Source organism: Phallusia mammillata, chromosome 5 (assembly GCF_965637545.1).
Source record: "Phallusia mammillata chromosome 5, kaPhaMamm4.hap1.1, whole genome shotgun sequence".
Classification (NCBI taxonomy): domain Eukaryota; kingdom Metazoa; phylum Chordata; class Ascidiacea; order Phlebobranchia; family Ascidiidae; genus Phallusia; species Phallusia mammillata.
This window is the reverse complement of record NC_137256.1, coordinates 5,586,179-5,605,381: the sequence shown is the minus strand read 5'-3', so window position 1 is coordinate 5,605,381 and position 19,203 is coordinate 5,586,179. Positions and strand designations below refer to the sequence as shown.

The window sequence follows — 19,203 nt, the reverse complement described above, 5'->3', positions numbered from 1 at the left end:
TGTCCAGATCTTTTACCAATGTTACAACCAGATTTAATGTTTCAATGCAGGTACAACTAATAGTGATGTAAAACAGTTTTGATAATGATTACACTGTTTGTGCTTTGTGCGGTTATTACTGCAGCATATGGGTAAGTAGTAAAATTAAAAAAAAAAATTAAAAAAAAGTAAAATTTTAGCAGGAAACTTACAACTTATTTTGCAGCCGTGATCACACTATCGTTGGTGCCAAGGAATTTCGCGTTGGTGCAACAAACAATGTTGTGCTTAACTTTCATGGATACGATGGCACCGCTACGGTTGAAGTGCATCTTCAGGTATAAGACAGTTAAACATTAAAATTGCATTCGATTTATGTTTGTTAAAAGGTTTATGTAAGAAAGTTTTATGTCAATTGAATAACATTTAAATCCGGTGTAAATAAGGTACAAAAAATTATGTTTGAAATACTTTAGTCCCCAACATGAGTGTTTTGCAGACTCTACCTCGGCGGATATATAGTTTTGCTGATATTCCGGCAACTAGGGTTGACGTGAGATGGCCATATCAGTTCAGTATTCTGGTGTGTATATTGTTTGTGTTTAATATTTTCTTTTTATTCTACCAGTGCGTAGGTAACACTTTTCGATGGTGCTTATATAGTTACTAAAATTTAATCTTTTTGCTGTATATGTCATATAAAGAGCATTCCGAATGATACTTTTGATAAGCAATGCTTTATGCAAAAATATTATTTTATTTAAGTGTTTAACTTATGTCGTGTGCTATATACTATATTGTCGCCAATATGCCAAACAATGACGAAACAAAAGATTTTGAAATGAAAACAGCATTTTGATTTTACTTTGAAGTTTGCATTGGCATAAAAAAGAAATAATTAATTTTACGCAAGGTATCCCGGGAAGATTTGGTCGAACCGAATAACGGCGACGACATGTACGTGGAATTACATGTCAATGTGGAGCAATCGAGCGAAAACTTCAGGGAAACCATTCCAGTCCTTTTGAACTTTACCACTGGATACATATTTGTAACCACCGATCGCCCCACTTACAGGTCTGCTGTTTTAACAAGTGGTTTTTACTAGCCGTATCGCATTGTTAATTTTCTGGATCCGAGTATTAAGTCGGGTGGGGTGAGGACCCCGGCAACGGCGATATGACTTTTTAAAATGGGCTTGACCAGTTCTATCTACTAGATCAGGGGTCGGCAACCTTTTTTGCACTGCGGACCGTTTTTGAAACTAAAATTTTATCGCGGACCGGTCTTCAAAACACTACAAATATTTAGCAATAAAAACGCTTAAATTAGTTTATCATCCCCGGGATACATGGGCAAAATGTTTTATAGCATTTAACCTAAAAAATTCTACGGCCCGGTAACGAACTCCTCGCGGACCGGAACCGGGCCGCGGACCGGCGGTTGCCGACCACTGTACTAGATCACAGTTGTGTGGTAATTAAACCTTATGGTTAACTTAGTTTTGGACTTAGTTTGGGTGTAATTTTTATGAAAGTTTGGGTCTAAGATTTTACTTTCAATTTCAGACCTAGTTTCGGTTCGGTTGTAAGTGGAACGAAAATTGGGAGTACAAACCCAGGCCGAACAGAAAAGTGTAAGCCCGGCCGGGGCCCAAAATTTGTTTGGAATCCCGTTTAGGCTCCAAAGTTTGATTGATAGCAATATTTTAAGTCCAGCAACCAGCTTTTCAGCTAGAATCTAGATGTTGTAAAAAAATGCGGACGCAAAATGTAAAGTCAGGCCCGAATTACGCCCGTTGGTTACAAAAAACCTCAGCCCAAACCCGGGCCCGACTTTGCATTTAACTTGTGTTACAGACCGGGCGATGAGATGCTTATCATTGCAATGCTTACTGATATGGACCTAAGAGAAAACGTCAATGTTCCTGTTGAAATTACCATTAAAGTTAGTGGTGCGCCGTGGTGTTGCACGTGAAATTTGGTGTATTGACAGAAAAATCTCTTCGAGTCACATTTATAAATTTATCCTTCAGACGCCAGTTGAAGAAAGTGGTCATGGCAAAATAGGTGTTCTTAAAGCGCAGAAAATGACCATTGCTGGACATTTTATTACCCATCGATATCAAATCCCGCCAGAACCTTTGCTCGGAAAATGGTTTATAGAAGTTTCTGCCCTAGTGAGTATTGCTTTTTGGCTCCCTGTCTCTTATTCATAATCTCAAAGATTTATTCCATAATCTCAAAGTACGAAATAACCACCTAATGTCCAGACTGGGGTTCACTAAATGGTTCCAATTAGGAATCCGTAAATGCAAAATTCTCCAAACACACTTAGAAGTTTCTAAATGGGGTTAATTGTAGAGGCTCCATACTTGACTATATTAACTCCGTATCCTTTAAAAATGGTAAAGTTTATTTGGCCTTTCATCAACACATATTACACATTATAAATTTTAAACTTGTCGTTTTTACACTTTGGGCTTTGGGTATAAGCAGCGAAATCACTGTTCTCATTGACAAGTACAGTAAGTATTCTGAAATTTTTAATGCAAACATACTTCAAAATACAGAAATTGAATGCTTTATGATAAAGTCTTGAAAATATATGACGGAAAAGACAATGTAGCTTGTTTGCTGGTTGCCAGCTTTGTCAACTTTCAACGTCAAAATCAAAATGGATCAACACTTTATTCTACCTACCACCAATTTTATCAGTGGAACAATAAACGCCGACTACAGTTATGGCAAAAGGGTTACTGGCTCTTACTTCTTGTCGATCAACCTTGTGCGAAGTGACGAAATATCCACAACTGTGCAAATCTATCGACACCCGTCAAGCTTTACACAAAGGGTAAAGTATTTTCACGCTTCGAAGTTTGAATGTCATGTAAAATTTTATCGTTGTGCAGGCGGGAATTGTCAGCGGTCGCAAACGCTTTGAGATCAGCACAGATGTAATAACCGCTGCCCTGGGCGAAGGTGAAACCATGGAAGATCTTGTTTCTGAAGGCGCTTCTCTTACTGTGGAAGTCGCCGTTACCGGTGAGTACCCAGGCGGAAAATTATCCCCGAATCATGCATTTAATATGTAAGTTCATGGTTGTATTACGTACGATTTTCTGGTGACAATCTTAGATATATAGGGTGGTTTTACACGGAAAGTTAACTTCGGATCATACATGATGCTAAGGTGAAGTTCTTACGTGATTTTCTGAGAATATACTCGCATAATCCGTACATATACCTGCGTTTTTCTAGGGTTAATATATGATAAACCTATCATGATTTTCTGAGAATATACTCGCATAATCCCTACCAACATATGTGATTTTCTTTCATTAAACTGTGATAAATCTGTCCTGTAACGTCATCGTTTCACAAATTTTACACTCAAATAAAGAACATGTTTTTAATGCACGAAAAGTCATCAGAGTATTTAGGCGATTACAAACATGTCGCAATGAAAAAGTTGTGGGTGATCAAATTATGGTCGCATTAGGTAATTTATAGACGACCATAAGTCTCAGTTGCACTAAGCCTCGTCCTTATCGGATGATGCAATAGGTTCTATTATTAAAGAACCACTTTTGCCGTCGTTTCTTTTGCCGTTGCATCCAGCCGTTGTCCCAATCAGCTGCTGACAGAACAATCTTGATGTCGTCAGCGATTGTTTTGTTCTTTTCGTTCTTGTAGTCAGTGAGTGGAATAACATCTGCACAAATTCAAAGTCAATGAAGTTTTTATTTTCATCTGTAAAAGCTTCTCCACATTTAAAATAAAGTAAATATTACTTACTGCGAAGAAGTGAATAAATTTTGTGATCCTTGAAAGCTTTTTTCGAATGCTGTCATTTTGGCCCCATCCTGACCATGAGTAGGACGCAGCTATATTCGAATGGTAGCTTTCATCCCATTTTGTTCCACTCTTTTGGCCAGCATTTGCAAATCCTGGAATTACATTCACGTTAAAATGGATACATTATAACATTTGGTTATAAACTTACCGGAACATTTTTCAGTAACTTGTCCAGGTCTTCATCAGTTTTAGCAGGAACCATGAGCGGAAAATCTGCATATGATCTTGATTGTCTTTGCCTGATTAGCTTGCAAGCTTTCCAGAACTTTTTGAACTTGGTTCCAGCAGATACATCCGTCTCTCTGAGGTTGCAGGTCACACAACAAAAAGCAGACAAAATTAACTCACATTTCGCACTAAAAACGCACCTAAGTTCAAATCCCTCTCTAAAACGCTTGCGCGTCTGTGCAGGCAATATTTCAAATAAGCTAACGCCGCCTTGAGAAAACCGCTTTTTACCCTTGTAATTAAGAAAGCGTCGCAGCGGACTGCATTGTTGTTAAACGGGCCGACGTGATCTTTCTCTCGCTCTGATTGTTTTTGGGGTCGGGTAGGGAGATAACAGCGGGTCATTGCCGTATGCGATCTCTTGGTTATTGTCGTCGAAAGAATTTGGAAGGAAATGTTTGCAAAAGTAAAGTCGAAACAGGATGTATACTTGTGCGGAGACGCGCAAGTAACCGTAATCTCTTGGATTGTCTGGAACGTTGCTATCAACGTTTGGGTCACACGATTTTTTGACCTTTTTGAAAATGATACTATCTTACTGCACAACTTGCATATAATGCGACAATTGGTCTTATTTAAAAAAAATCAACCAACTTTCTTATAGTGCGACAAATGGTCTTATTTAAAAAAAATCAACCAATTTTATTATAATGCGACAAGTGGTCTGATTTAAAAAAAATCAACCAACTTTCGTATAATGCCACAAATGGTCTTATTTAAAAAAAATCAACCAACTTTCGTATAATGCTACAAATGGTCTTATTTAAAAAAAACCAAACATATGATTCTAAAAAATGCTTCGCTAAAAGCATCCAAGAATTTTTTACATAACCCTTGTAAAAAGCAAAGAAGAAAACAGCGGTTCATTTCAATTGTGAATATTCATTGAAATATCGCAGAAATTCGTAGTTATATATTAGAGTTACGTCAGAAAATCGTACGTAATCGTTAAACCAGAACTTCTGTGATAACCGCAATATATTTCTGGTATATCATGTATGATTCGGAGATAGCCATTGGATAAAGTTCGACTGGGTACCCATGCAATTAGTGAGGGCCAAACGCTGACTTTATTATCTGGCAATAACCATATTTGAACGAACCCTGCAGGTGGCGCTGAGAGCATTTACGAGACCGACATTGTGTCCGACATCAGGTTTACAAGTTCGCCCTACCTAATAGTCACGGACCGCAGCTCGCGATATTTCAACCCAGGAATAGTGTATGAAGTAAAGGCAAGTAAACCTGGCATGTGAAAAGTGAAAAAAACATCATTTATAACTTGTTGAGAATAAAGAACCCACTTTAAAACTTTTATAGGCTAACGTTCTGGACTCCGTTACCCACAAGCCAATTAATGACGTTCCAGTGGCCGTTACAGGTACAGGTAGAATTTTCATGATTGCAGATTGGTTGTTAGTAATGTTACTTTATTTCAAGTCGGTGATGTTGTGAAAAGACCCAATTCGGATGAGCGGGGTGAGATTGTGGCCAGTTTTAATCGAATCAGCGAGGCACAGGAACTGCAAGCCACGGCAAGTAAACTGTCAAAAAGTTACCGATTTTCTGCCGTTAGACGTTTGTTGTGTTGTCCAGTTGGTTTACTTTTGCGACCATACATTTCTTTGCCATTGGGGAAATTACTTGTGATATCGCAATTTTTGCTCCAAAATACCTTTTCGCGTTTTAATTTTACCACAATGGATAAATTACCGGCACCAACTGTGCAAGCCGAACTGAGGCCCATAAACGTGCTTTCATGTAATTGACATGAATATGTTTGGCAGTTGACAACAGCAAAGGAAGGACTTCAAGCGGAAGATCAGTATAGCACCACTTACACAGCACTCAGGCACCAGGCAGGAGCACTGATGTCAATCAGTGTTGACACGTAAGTTCGCAGGGCTCACTTGTTTGCCAGTTTAGAGCGTTGCTACATATTCTTTGCTTCTTCTCAGACACGGTGTTGTTGGACAGATGATGAACGCTGTGTTTCGCTTCGAATCAGACGATGTCAACGGCGACATCCGATACTACGTAAGTTTGCATGCTTGTTTAAAGTTTTTTCTCATTTCTGTGTTCTTGGTGTCATTTTAAGTCGATGGCTATAACTTAATGATGCTGTCGAGATTAGTAAATTTTCGGAAACTGCCAACGGGCGCGAAATGCGAACCAGATTTGTCCATAAAAAACACCATTGCAATCGTAGGCTGGTTTCTATTACCTAGACCCGTTTTTACTACGGCACTATAGAAAAGCAAAACAAATTGTGACACTACAAGCAAGAACCGTATCATATGTACATATCTATATGTATATTCGCCCATCTGGCATCTTCGATTCCAGCAATAAAAACAGATTGCAAAGACGAATGTTTGTGGCATAGACTACAAGGTAATTTTTTTTTTCAGATTGTTTCCAAGGGACAAGTCGTCTCCATTGGTTTAATACCAATAAATCCAGGGCACCGCGGAGATAAGACGCATGATATTCCTATTACACATGAAATGATTCCTTCCGCTCGCTTGGTGGCGTACTACATGCGTGGCAATGAGCTTGTTTCCAACTCAGTGTGGTTTGATGTCAACGACGTGTGTGGTGGAGAGGCAAGTACAACTTGTTGACTGTTACTGTGGACGAATATCGTGAAAGGATTGTGTTGTTTCGTGAGCTATTGCTTTAATTGCGTACACCTGCAAAGCTTCGAAACAAATTTTAACAGATTTGTCGTATTTTTGTTTCAAAGGAACTCACAGTTACAACATCGGTGAGCGAGGCGCGACCTGGAGACGACATAACAATCAATGTGCGAGGTTAGTTATAGTTAGTCCTATAAACATAATACGTTTGGGTTGGCAGAGAGGTCAAATGTGAAAAACATGGACTTCACCTTCTCCTTTGCCTATCAGAATGTTTACACGTTAAAATCTTCCCCGGCCCATTGGAGGCGTAACACTGAGCCTGTTTGTCGACATATTACACTATTACACCGGGTAAAACAAAAATGTTAGCCTACGGTGGGATTCGAACCCACTACAGTAGTCTTTCCGTGACTCGCGCTCTAAAAATTAAGCCACTGGTCGGTGAGCCCGTTAAAAAGTCGAATCAGAAGCATTGTTGTCTGCCTCGTTAATTATATTCATTTGAAGTGTTTTTTGAAAACACAAACTAACTTTTAACTGGATTTGTAAAGAGCTGTCCGTTTACCTAATAAGTCTTAAAAGTTTAAACCACCTTTTACAAAGGCAATCCGAACGCACTATTTCATTTATCGGCGGTGAATCGCGCAGCTTACTTTGTGTACAATGGCAGTCGTCTGACGCGCGACGTAATGTGGAACAAAATGCAACAGTACGACAGCGCTTGTTCTCGTGAGGGCGGAAGCAACAACAAGGACGTTTTTGAGGTAATACTCATCAGAATACTTGCAGTTTGCTTGTATGTATTTTAGTTGACCACACTATAAATTTCTGTTTCCGACAATGACTAGTTTAGTGCTTCTGATAACAATTTTGCGTGCTTTCAGAAAGCTGGACTGTTTATTGTGAACAAAGCCCTTCGTCCAACAACATACTCTCAACCAATTTGCCCACAACCCGTACCGCGACGAAAGCGACAGGTGGATGTAATGGTGACTGAAACAACAAAGGGTAAGGGGGAAACATAATTTGTTTATTATATTTGAGCCCGACCTGGCCGGAACCCAATACGTTTTTGAGAAGCCCGTTTAGGTCCGAAAGTTTGATTGACAGGCCTATACATTAAGCCCCAGGAAAGACCATGACAACAAACACAATAGACAATAGTAGACAATCAGTCTCGAACATGGCGTTTTAGGGCTGTTTGACATTAGGTTAAGTCCAGCAACTAGCTACTTAGCTGGTTAAATTTATTTAAATAAATAAATAATGACACAGAGTGTAAAGTAAAGGCCAAAGCAGGCCCGTTTTTTGAAAAATCTAAGCCCGAAAAGCCCGGCCCGACTTATAGCTATGCCATGAACTACATTTGGCCACGTGCACATTGTATTTTTTTACTATGTGGTGCGCAGCTAACCTTTAGAGTTGAACTTACAAATTTAGCATTCCCTCATTTTGCCTTTGGACTTTGTCTTGCGCTGATTGGCGTAGAACGCGCTACTTAGCGATTATGCAGGCACGAAAGGATCATGTTTGGAGAGTCAACCTTTCTTCAGCTTGCGCGAGATTGGTTTTGGATGTTGGTCACATCGCCTTGTTTGCGCAATGTTTTGCCGTTTTACTATTTCATTATTTAAAGTTTTGTACTTTTGGCTTTTCGGGTTCTTCAAGGGCTTTTACTTTAAACAGTTTTGACCATATCGAGTTCGCTTAAGTTAGTTCGTCACAAACTAGGATAACAATGATCATACTCTGTTATACAACCCCAGTGATGTTGTAATACAAACAAGCTCTTTTTCAGGTCGCCGAAAGTTTTTAGCAGACTGTGAAGGCAACGGAAGAGACAACGAAAGTGGAGAATTATGTTTAAAAAGAAAGTAAGTCCTACTGCTATTTTGGGTACACAAAAAAGATAGTTTAATGTGAAATCAACTCCTTACAGTCGCTGTTTCCGGTGATTATTGTTCTCTACATCAACATAATCCAAAACGCAGTGTACGAAACGCTAGGCCAAAAATATCATGATTCTGTATGTTTTTGCTTTGGTTTTCTAGAGGTAGGTTTAGAAGATCTAATAGCGCTGAAAAAGTTGGTGAAGCGCAGGATCGTAAGAAGCGAAGAACAAACTTTGAAGAAAATTGGTTGTTTATTACCGGGCGTTTAGAGTAAGTGTTTGTATTTAAGGTTGAGTTGTATAATGTCCGATTATAAAAACATATGTTTAGCAATGACGGTGAATGGTCACAAACCAGGCCTGTACCAGGAAGTATCAGCACCTTTGAGTTCAACGGCTTCAGTTCCAGCAGTCATGGTGAGAACTGTTATGTTATGGTTTTGTCGCAAGAACCAGAAGGTTGTTATACTGCTTGATCAGTCGTTGTTTGTTTCAGTTTTTTTTTGGCGTCGACACATTTATCACAAGTTTGCGTTGAACATATAAAATGCATTTGTCTTTCAACAAATAAACAAAAATTTTCTTTGTAGTTTTTCCCTTCTCCGCAGCATACAACTGTTTACTGTTTATATTTGGTGTTAAGAAATAAACTGGTATATTTTTTTGTAGGATTTTGTGTTGCCAAACCAGCCAATCTTCTTGTGTTTGAAAATATCTTCATCCAACTTTATCTTCCCCACGCTGTTCGGCTAATGGAACAAGCCAGCATTCGTTATTCAGTCTTTAATTACAACCCGAATGAAATTGAGGTAAACTATATAGGACACTGCATGGTTATTGTAAACGTTTTAGGAGCACGAAGCAACAAATCAGGGGTACTATAACTCTAACACAAAGGCACGTTCGGACATATTTGTTAAAAAGTAAAGTTTTAGTATGGCTAAAGAACACACATAACACCACCGAATACGGAAATAGCTGCCAATTGTACTTCAGAACTTAATATTAATAATACAATAAGATTTTTGTCTGTCACTGTAGGCACGGGGGTATAAAATATTTTCGAAAACCCAATGGGTATGAATGGGTAGAACTACTAACACTGAGATTTGGCTTAGGCCCGGTCTGGGAACTTCTGGTAGGTGGCGCAACAGAGCATTGGCGTTTATAGTGCTGACTCAGCAATTATTCTTACCATAAACCCAAATTGGTGTAACAGCACCATAAACGCCTATGCTCCATTGCGCCACCCACCAGAATTTCTCAGACCTGGCCTAAGCCAAATCTCAGTGTTAGTAGCTGTACCGTATGAATGCATAAACGTTTATAAGCACTGATGTAAGAGTTGTCAGCAGTGTTGCAGTTAAAAGGATGCGGATTCGGGCTCCAATTTCAGTCCCGTTTACAACTCTGGAGCAAAAACCATCACGTTTGTGTTTATTATATTTAGGCGAGAGTTCAACTGAGACACTCCGAAGACTTATGTTCACAATTCTCTTCAAGTAAGTCAGCCATGTTTAACTTAACGATTTTCCCGTTTTAGATACACTTACTTGGTCGTACTATAGAAAAACAATTTCAGTTTAATTACAGTAAACCTCAGACCAGTCCACGTTAGGCGAAGATCCGAATAAACTGGGGTCTATTAGTTTAAGCCTTAGCACATTTCAAATCATTTGTATGTTAATTTTTGTCCCAATTTCACAAAGATCCGGATATTTCAGTCCGATTCAACTGAAGTAATTGGTTGTGAAACGCCTGGGCTGAGTTAACACATTAATCGCATATTCTGTCAAAACCTTTTGGCAAACTGAAACTTTGGTGTATCACTGCTTGGGCAAAAGATACGTGGTTACGGACAAATGTATTTTCGTATCTAACGGAATGCATTCGTTCAAACTACAGAAACAATGAACACGATTGCCACATTACGAGTACCGGGCAATTCAGCCAAGTCTTCCTATTTCACCGTGATGCCCATCAAAATACCAGCTGACCCAAAAGGTGCCAGCATAGAAATGGCTGCTGGCTCAGCGGCCGGAAACGACTTTCTTGTGAAGTATTTGCTAATTGAGGTACGGCTTTGGTTTATCACTTGAATATTTTTTTTTTACTTTTGGATTTTTTTGCATACAGCCAAGCGGTCTTTTAAACGAAAGCTCAAAGACTTTTGTTCTCACTCCTCCTCAGAACATAGCCTTTAGCTTTTTAGTCCCAAACGACGGCTTTGAACCTAATACTCGAAAGTGTTGGATATATGCATATGGTGAGAATGCCTGAAGTATATGGTGAGAATCCTCTTTTCATCACGCAAAGCCGTTTAACACAAATTTATATTTCAAGCCAACGTGGTTGGGCCTATTGCGACTCCAGACCCGATCACCAACAGATACAACAACCTGCAGAACTTGATTCATCAACCAGCAGGCGACGGCGAATCAAATATGTTTCGGACAGCCCCTATTGTTTTCATACATAAATATCGACTGGCCACAGGTCAGGTGTTAACAGGCGGCCTAGAAGAGCAGCAAGTGATTGACTATATTCGGCAAGGTGAACTCCTTAACTTGGTTGGTCTTAAGCTATAGAAACTATACATAAAGACGACTGTACAAAATTTACAGGAAATATGATTTCACAATGGATAACGAATGTGTTTCGCTTTTAGGTTGGTCAATTCAGTTAAAGTGGCGGTCACACAGCGTTGGTAGGAGAGCCTGGGCAATATTTTACAGTTATCCACCAAGTGTTTGGTGAGTCTTGTAAAATGTTTACACTAAAACTCTATATGTTCGAAGTGTTACTTCCAAATATAGACAAAATATATCAATGGTAAACAACATGGAATCGTAAAGTTGTTACGGCAAAATCGTTTTTAAACTACTAACTGCAACATTTTTGAACTACCTACCGTCTGCTAAAAGAACGTATTTTTTTGTAACCGTACGCTGCCCAACACCTCCCCAAAAATTTTTTTGACAATTTTTTTAGGTTGAACGCTTTTGTGGACCGAGTGTTCGTGGAGGCTCGAGACATTATGGTAGATCTTGATCCGGCACCCATTTGTTCGTCGCTGGTTTGGTTAATGGAGCAGCAAAAGCAAGATGGCAGATTTGTGGAAATCACCCCTATATTATACCAAGATATGGATGTATGTCGCAAAGGTTTCACCTATTGTTTACCGCAATGATGCACTATAGTTTTAGACCGGATATGCTGTTTTGTCAATATTTTTGGTGTAGGCCAATTATTTTGGTGTAACTTCAACATCGCAAATTTTGAACATTAATTTACCTGTTTGTTGTGTTTGGAAAACACAAGCATCGTTGTCTGCAAAATATTTTGATGTTCAGCTTTGGGCCAGGTTGAACAAAATCTCTTGAAAAAAAATCAGAACGGAGATTTTAGGTTCGGGCGAAATTATTCGACATTTTGGCTGAAAATTCGGTTTTGGCCTGAACCTCTTGGGGCGGGTTCGTCGCATTACTAGCCCTACAACTTACATTTGAAAAGTTCTGGTTTACACCAAGTGTTTTCCTCCTAGTTGGTTTTGGGCCAACGGAATTTTACCAAAACAATTTTTTTGAAGGGCTTAGTTCAAGGTGATATCGCGATGACGGCTTACGTGACTGTGACACTTGGCATAGCTGAGCGGGCTTGTCCACATCTGACAAGAAATCTTACTGAGGCGAAAAACGATGCGTTGCGTTTTCTGGACGACCAGTCGACCGCTATGATGAATAACACATACGTAACAGCTGTGACGGCGTACGGACTTGCAATGAACGAGGGTTACGAAAATCTTGCACGCGCATGGAACAACAGGTAAAATAGCCATATGGAGGTTGACATTGGAAAGTGGCGTTTCGGGTTTGGAACAGAGAGGGATTAAAAAAGTTTACCAGCAAACATTAGATATATTTTTGTGTTGTACCCTGATAAAATGAACCAATGTAGTTCCTAGACAACATACGCATACATATGTTTAAATGGTTTTGGCCTGTTCATTATATACATTTTAGTTTGCTTATTAACATTCTTTTGAACTAGATTGCATGACTTGTGCACTGAAACCGCGCAGCATATCTACTGCCAAAGCGCCGGTGGTCAAGCGGGACGGGTTGAAACAACTTCTTACGCTCTCCTGGCCCAGATCGCCCTTGTTTCCGAGTTTGGTGGGTGCCTGTGGAAGTTTTGTTTAATTTGGGTAAACAGGACTTTATTGTTTTGTTTTTCACCAGCAACCGAAGATGAAATGTCACGGGTTCATAAGATGGCTCTCTGGCTAGTTGAGCAACGAAACAGTTTTGGTGGAATAGAAACTACTCAAGACACAGTGATGGCTCTGCAAGCCTCTGCCGAATACATGAAGTGGATTCACATGATCGTGAGTTGCAAGACCTAGTTTGTGAATCATTATGTTTATGTTGCTATATTATTGCATTGCCAGTCGTGCCTGCTTCGATATAAATGTGTAGCAAGTAAAGTTTCGGGGAAAATAAATTATTATTGTTTTTTTTTTCATAGCATATAGTACTTAACGAAGAATTCAATGTAGCTGAAACTTGACTCACGTATAAAGAAATGAACAAATTGTTTTTGTTTAAAGAACACAGAACCTCCACTCATTAATATGAACGTCACATTTTCGTCTATCTTCGCTGGTGCTGACTGGCAAAACCAACCTATGAAGATTGCATTGGACCAGTCAAATGAAGTTGTGCGTCATGAACTTGAGGTTCCAAATAACGTCATAGGAACACCGGTTGACGTAAACATCGAAGGTGGGTTGCTGCTATACGAAAACAAGCAACCGTGAAAAATACACTTGTCCGATGAATGTTATTTCCTATATGGCTGCTATCTTTTTTATGCTGCTGCATTCAATCACTATTGAAATGTCGTTTTCACTAAGGCGTCGGTGAAGCATCGATATCGTACAGATGCACATGGAGAGAAAACGTTGATGGCGAGAATTGCCAGTTCCAGATCGCAGTCACGACCAGATTGATCCGTGATCCCCAGGACGTGGATGACCCTCAAACATATCTCAACCTCAGGGTAAACATGAAAAATCGATTCAGATTAAAGAAGCTTTTACCTTTCAACCAAATACAGTCTTATAACCTGAGATCCAAAATCGTAAATTTGGCGATTGTGGTAACTCTTTTCTAACACCGATATCATCGATATTGTTTATGTCCCAAAACACTTTGGCAATTGTCCATCCCTGTCACAGATAAAGACTCTTGTCGCAACGCAACGTGACTTGTGCACTTGTTTGAAACGTAACTGAGCTTCAATAAACTTAGCACGTCGGGTTCACCAATTGTTACTTCCGCTAATGTTAAATTAAGTAATGCGAAAATTTTTTGCAATACTATGTTTTAAAAATTGGATTAATTTCCGTTTCTTCCACTGTTTATTTACGCTTTTCACACCACAATAATTTATCAGTATTTGTGGTGTCTGCTATTCTGTGCGCAGATTAGTATTCGCAAACTGGAAAATCAGTACACCAACATATCCATAGTTGACGTCGGTCTTATATCTGGTTTTGGTCCAGTTCGTCAAAGTATCGATAACATAGAAAGAAGCCACCGGGTTGACGGTACTGGTACGTATCGAGTTACTTTCAATAAAAGTAAATCTTTTAAAACTTTTCGGTTTTATGAGTTTTATATTACTGTTCGAATAAGCTTGCAAAATGTATTATTTTTTTGTCAAAGCTGTGAAGCAATTTTTATCTCGACTCGTCATGTTTAAAATGCAGTGCATCTTTATAAACTAAAACTATTTTTGTGACCACGAAACTTTTGTGCACGGCGCGAACGTTTTACTTCAGTTTACAGTTCTTTCACGTAATGAGTGGTTTCGAATTTCTTCAGCCGACAGATATGAAATCAGTGACAACTCGGTAAAATTTTACCTAAGTGCAATCAACGAGGAAGCTACGGTTTTGTCATTCAACCTGAGACAAGAAAGTATCATAAAAGACCCTCAGCCAGCTGCCATAACAGTCTACGATTACTACAATCCCGAGGTAAAATTGATAATTTTCATTTCTTGTAATAATTGCGAGTGGTACACGTTATCAAATTTGAATGACTGGTTGATGTATGTCGTGCTCTGGGCCCGTATTGTGGCATTTTGTCATAATATGTCATCAAATACACTGAACAGTGCAGTTTGTCCAACGATTATCAAGGTGTATATTTACGATAGCTTGTTTCTATAAATGATTCAGTGTTCAGTCCAATGAGGCGTTACATAGAAGTTGCACTAGACAAAAGCTGAACCAAGTACATTACGTGGTGAAAATGCTGATAAATTTTGTTGGTGGGCAAACAGCCACAAAAAAGCTGCTGTTGTTCTTTGAAACGAGTGGTTATTAAAGTGGGCACACGGCTCTGTTTGGGGTTCGTATCAATGAAGGGGGCTCTAAAGAATACATGGGTAATTGGGAGAGGGGATTAAACTTGGGCAACCAGGACATACTATAAAGCGTCATCTATATTTTAGTCCTTTGTAAGCAATTTGGTGAAATTTTATACTTAAACCTAACTCTCACCCAAGTTACGTTCAAAACGATTAAACCTATTTCACTTGTATAAACTGTTGTTGCCAGGAATAATGTATTAACAAATATGTAGCTCTTCCAGTATTTTTATTGTAAGTACTAGTTTACTTGCATGTATTTTTTAATTTGTTCTGCAAAGTGAGCATTCAGCATATTTTGTTGTATTTATAAATTTTGAAAGAAAAATTAACTCAAAAATAAACGTAACGTTATTCACTTTATCGTTTGCAATCCAAAATTAGGGTGTCAAGGTAGATCGGTATTTTCGTAACTGATTTGAAACTTGCACTCAGATTTCATGTTCAAAATTCTACGCATTGGACGATCGTGTTGAACTTCGAGTAGCTTGCAACAACGCTGCAGAAAGGTCGCAACGGATTTGCAAATGTGCGGAAGGAGGATGTCCAAAGTGCAGGTAACAATGGGTACGAATCATATCCTAATTAAAGAAAAAGGTTACTGCGTATTACATTAAAAGATTAAATATTTTGAAAAGTTAGTCATAGTTTTTCAGTGACAAGTAACATTTTCTACTAACGGTTAATTTTTTTGCGTCTTGGCCCGATACGTGCGCAGACGGTACTTTAGGAAATTGGTTAAGCAGACATCTTTTATTTAATTGGCCCAATTATATTGCCCAATGTGACGCTATACCATTGTGGTTATTTGTCCTACAATACAGAGTTGTAAACGGGCCTGAAATTGGAGCCCGAAACCTGGCCCGAACCCGAATCGTTTTTAAGAAGCCAGTTTAGGCCCGAAAGTTTGATTGACATGCCTATGCATTGAAGCCTCAGAAAAGATCAAGACAAGAAACACAATGGACAATAATAGACGATTGGTCTTGAACAAGGCGTTTTAGGGTAGTTGGACATTAGGTCAGGTCCAGCAACTGGCTACTTATTGGCCGGTTAAATTTGTTCAAAAAAATACTGACACGAGTGTAAAGTCAGGCCCGAATCAAGCCCGTGACTTGGTTTTCTGCCATTTTCTTAAAGTATGATGTTTAGGACTCGTGAAGAAGTCGCAACGGACACAAAGTGCATCATACTTCCAGTTGGTAATAACAGGTACATACGATCGGATTACATCCAGCCTGCAAATGTTTATTTCGATTTCCTAGTGTTAAAATCGATTTCTTAAATTTGTTAAACATAACGTAATTATGTTGTGGATAACAAATAATAGTTAATAGAGAGCTAAAAATGTAACGTTTTCAGAGGTTTGAGGAAAAGACGCTGCGCTGAATGGGAGGAAACTTGCATGAGATATTCGAAAGTTGGTTGTCATGACTCTGTGGTCGAAGCTATCGAAAGGCTAGTTTTGTTTTACTTTCTACTGCAGACTTTTTTCTTGGGTTTTTCTTTTTGACACGACTTTCTGCTAAGACACGAACTTCGTTAATTTTCACATCAGTTTAAAACAGGGGTTCCCAACCTTTTTGCGATCTCGTACCGCTTGGACGCTCTGTACTGCCACGCGTACCACTTCTTGCAGAACTACTAATTTGATCGAATCATATTTTATTCAGAAGAATAATATTGGCCTACTAAAATAACACTAAAGCACCACAACGAAATTTAATGAGATTTTTGTTTACTGTCCACCAATTGGTCGATGCGCGGTGCACCATAACTTGCAACGCACCGAAAGTCATTTCCGGGCGCACCTAGTCGGTTTCAAATTTTTGACTTGATGATCATCGTGACGGAAAATATCTGCTCACATTCCTATGCACTACTACGAAGCATAAACTACGTCTTCATACGTAACCGTTATTGAACATTTTTATCTATTTTTAGCTTACAACACTAGCATTATTCAACGCTATTTGTAGCTTAAGCTATAAAATAGTAGATGATATCTATCAAGAGCAATCATTCGACATAATTAATGCCCACTGTCCCACAGCATTTACGGTTTTTCAAAGCAGTTGTGCTTCTTGTTGACAATTGACATAACCTGTATTTTGAAGATCGTAATGATACGAAACAACAGGAATAGTTACGTATAACAATAAGAAGAAGCTTGGAGAATTTTTTTTGTAAGCAAAATCAGATAAACAAAATATAAAGTTGTAAATCCAGGTTTTTGAGAAAAAACCGGAAGCTACTCGCGTACCACCTGAAAAGCCCTGACGTACCACTAGTGGTACGCGTACCACAGGTTGGGAACCCCTGGTTTAAAAGATAATACATGTTTTTACGTTTGCAGGAGTTATTTATTTTATGTGGTTGTGACTGAGGTACGAAAAAACCAACCACCAAACTTTGTCGAATTTGACGCAGAAGTTCTACATAATCCCAAAAAGGGTAAAGTTCCATTCTATTTTTGTTGTGTTATGTTAACAGCCGCTCCCATACTCGTGTTTTAATTTGTTTTCTAACTTAACTGCTGTCGTGTCAATATAGAAAATATTTTTTTATCCGCTAGGTTTGGAGCTAACAAAAGGCAAAAAGACTTTCCGAATGAGATTTGATTGCTTTGAAAATTGCCGCGATATAGCGCTCACCAAGCACCCGGTTAGTTTACATTATTAGTGCACATGGTGAAGGTCTTTTGTTACCAATAACCTGTAAACCTTGGTAAATTTTTAAAACGTTTTTTTTCTCTCCAGAATATAGATGTAATCAAACCAGGTCGCAACCTAATCATTTATGGAAACGAGCCACAAAGAGCAACTAACCCGGACGGCACACCTTCGTAAGTGTTATGATGGAGACGTAGCTTTATAGAAAAAAGTTAACAAAAAAAGACTACAGATGAAGGTAAAATACGCATGTGTAGTCAGTTTACAAGTTGTAAGCGGGGCCAAATTTTGCCCGTCCTGACTCACACCTCTGATTCAGTGTAATATGGCACAATAGTTATTTTATATTTATTACACAACGAAACGATTTTATCATTTTCATCAATGTAAAACTGATGTGAACATTTTTTTAGTTACTTATACGTCTTGCATGAGACTGCCATTATTGAAGTTGCGCAGGCTGAAAGGAAATGCAAAAATCTTCTCAGAGTAGAATGCGTTTCACCAGCTGCCTTTGGAACCAAAAAATGCCTGCGCAAGCGAGTGTGCATGCTGCATGACAATTTAAGGAAAATGGTTACTCGTGGATGTGGCTAATATCGCTTTGGGCGCGACTTATAGCTTCATATCTGCTCCAAAGCTTCATATATCTTAAAATCACACGAACTTTCATTATGTCCCTTTGTTATCTCCTTAAGATTGTATTAGATTCGAACCAATTTCCAATTCAACGCGTGTTCACAAACTTGTTTGGTAAAACACATGAAACGTGTAGGCTATTTCATTGCTATGTAATTTGTGTAGCCTACAAGTCATCGTTATTCGTTGCAAATACTAAAACTCTTTCAAGTGACTAGAAAGTGAAAACAGATGCTGCAGTTGACCGAGCAGAAGAGATTTCGCAGGTTTACTTTACAAGTATTTTAAACAAAATAGCAAGATTATTTGTTAAAATGTTGTTTGCTTTTTTAAGCGTTTTTACACGTCACCAACGCCGCCATAAAGGTCTTGTTTTAAGTCACACATTTTGGCACCGACCTACACGTTCAGACATGGACATAAGGAGCTGTCGAAGCGACAAACGATGACTTAGCACCTAAGACGGAGGCCAAATGCGGCCCATGATTAATATGTGTGCGGTCCGCAGAGACGCTTGGATTTCAAATGTAATGACAAACGGGTCCAACTATTATATATTTTTGAGCAGATTAATGCGTCCGATGCTATTTTTCAGCGACCTGGCAATATGTGACTAGAATCAAATGCGAATGTTACTTGTAGTTAAGCACATTTGGTAAGCAACAAAGTGTTTTATACACAGGTGCGGCCCGCGATCTGATTTTGGCAATTGCATTTGGCCCCACAGTAACAAAGGTTGCACACCCCTGACCTAAGACTAAGCAATAAACCGTGTTTGAATGGGTGGACCGAGATACAGACCCCTTTTCTCGACCCAGCTAGCATATTCATTTTCTCGACCCGCTATAGGTTGCATG

General features: G+C 38.9%; 3 protein-coding genes and 1 pseudogene across 4 annotated transcripts; 3 read left to right on the top strand and 1 right to left on the bottom strand.

The window, feature by feature from the left end:
• The first annotated feature begins 84 nt into the window (after positions 1-84).
• LOC145228177 (complement C5-like) lies at positions 85-1,087 on the top strand. Its single transcript, XM_080093179.1, has 4 exons — positions 85-131; positions 206-317; positions 479-562; positions 893-1,087. Exons 1-4 carry the CDS (start codon positions 85-87, stop codon positions 1,085-1,087), a joined length of 438 nt encoding a protein of 145 aa, XP_079949305.1.
• Positions 1,088-2,632: 1,545 nt separating this feature from the next.
• LOC145228176 (complement C3-like) lies at positions 2,633-6,688 on the top strand. The gene is made up of 8 exons (XM_080093178.1): positions 2,633-2,832; positions 2,891-3,023; positions 5,175-5,299; positions 5,385-5,445; positions 5,505-5,599; positions 5,852-5,955; positions 6,023-6,101; positions 6,476-6,688. Exons 1-8 carry the CDS (start codon positions 2,656-2,658, stop codon positions 6,686-6,688), a joined length of 987 nt encoding a protein of 328 aa, XP_079949304.1. The 5' UTR covers positions 2,633-2,655.
• On the bottom strand, positions 3,377-4,432 carry LOC145229180 (uncharacterized; annotated as a pseudogene). The gene is made up of 3 exons (XR_013860382.1): positions 3,985-4,432; positions 3,777-3,928; positions 3,377-3,693 (listed from the first exon to the last, which is right to left on the bottom strand). The product of XR_013860382.1 is annotated as an uncharacterized LOC145229180 (transcript).
• Positions 6,689-6,814: 126 nt separating the features above from the next.
• Positions 6,815-18,584, top strand: LOC145228175 (complement C3-like). The gene is made up of 27 exons (XM_080093176.1): positions 6,815-6,877; positions 7,310-7,470; positions 7,591-7,714; positions 8,505-8,580; positions 8,758-8,868; positions 8,929-9,014; positions 9,267-9,406; positions 10,048-10,099; positions 10,503-10,672; positions 10,734-10,863; positions 10,941-11,150; positions 11,266-11,350; positions 11,589-11,748; positions 12,187-12,422; positions 12,648-12,772; positions 12,839-12,984; positions 13,207-13,381; positions 13,513-13,658; positions 14,085-14,214; positions 14,486-14,640; positions 15,471-15,592; positions 16,188-16,247; positions 16,398-16,493; positions 17,392-17,489; positions 17,611-17,699; positions 17,795-17,880; positions 18,121-18,584. The coding sequence occupies exons 2-27, from the start codon at positions 7,396-7,398 to the stop codon at positions 18,302-18,304; spliced, it is 3,267 nt and encodes a 1,088-aa protein (XP_079949302.1). The 5' UTR covers positions 6,815-6,877; positions 7,310-7,395; the 3' UTR covers positions 18,305-18,584.
• Positions 18,585-19,203: the final 619 nt, after the last annotated feature.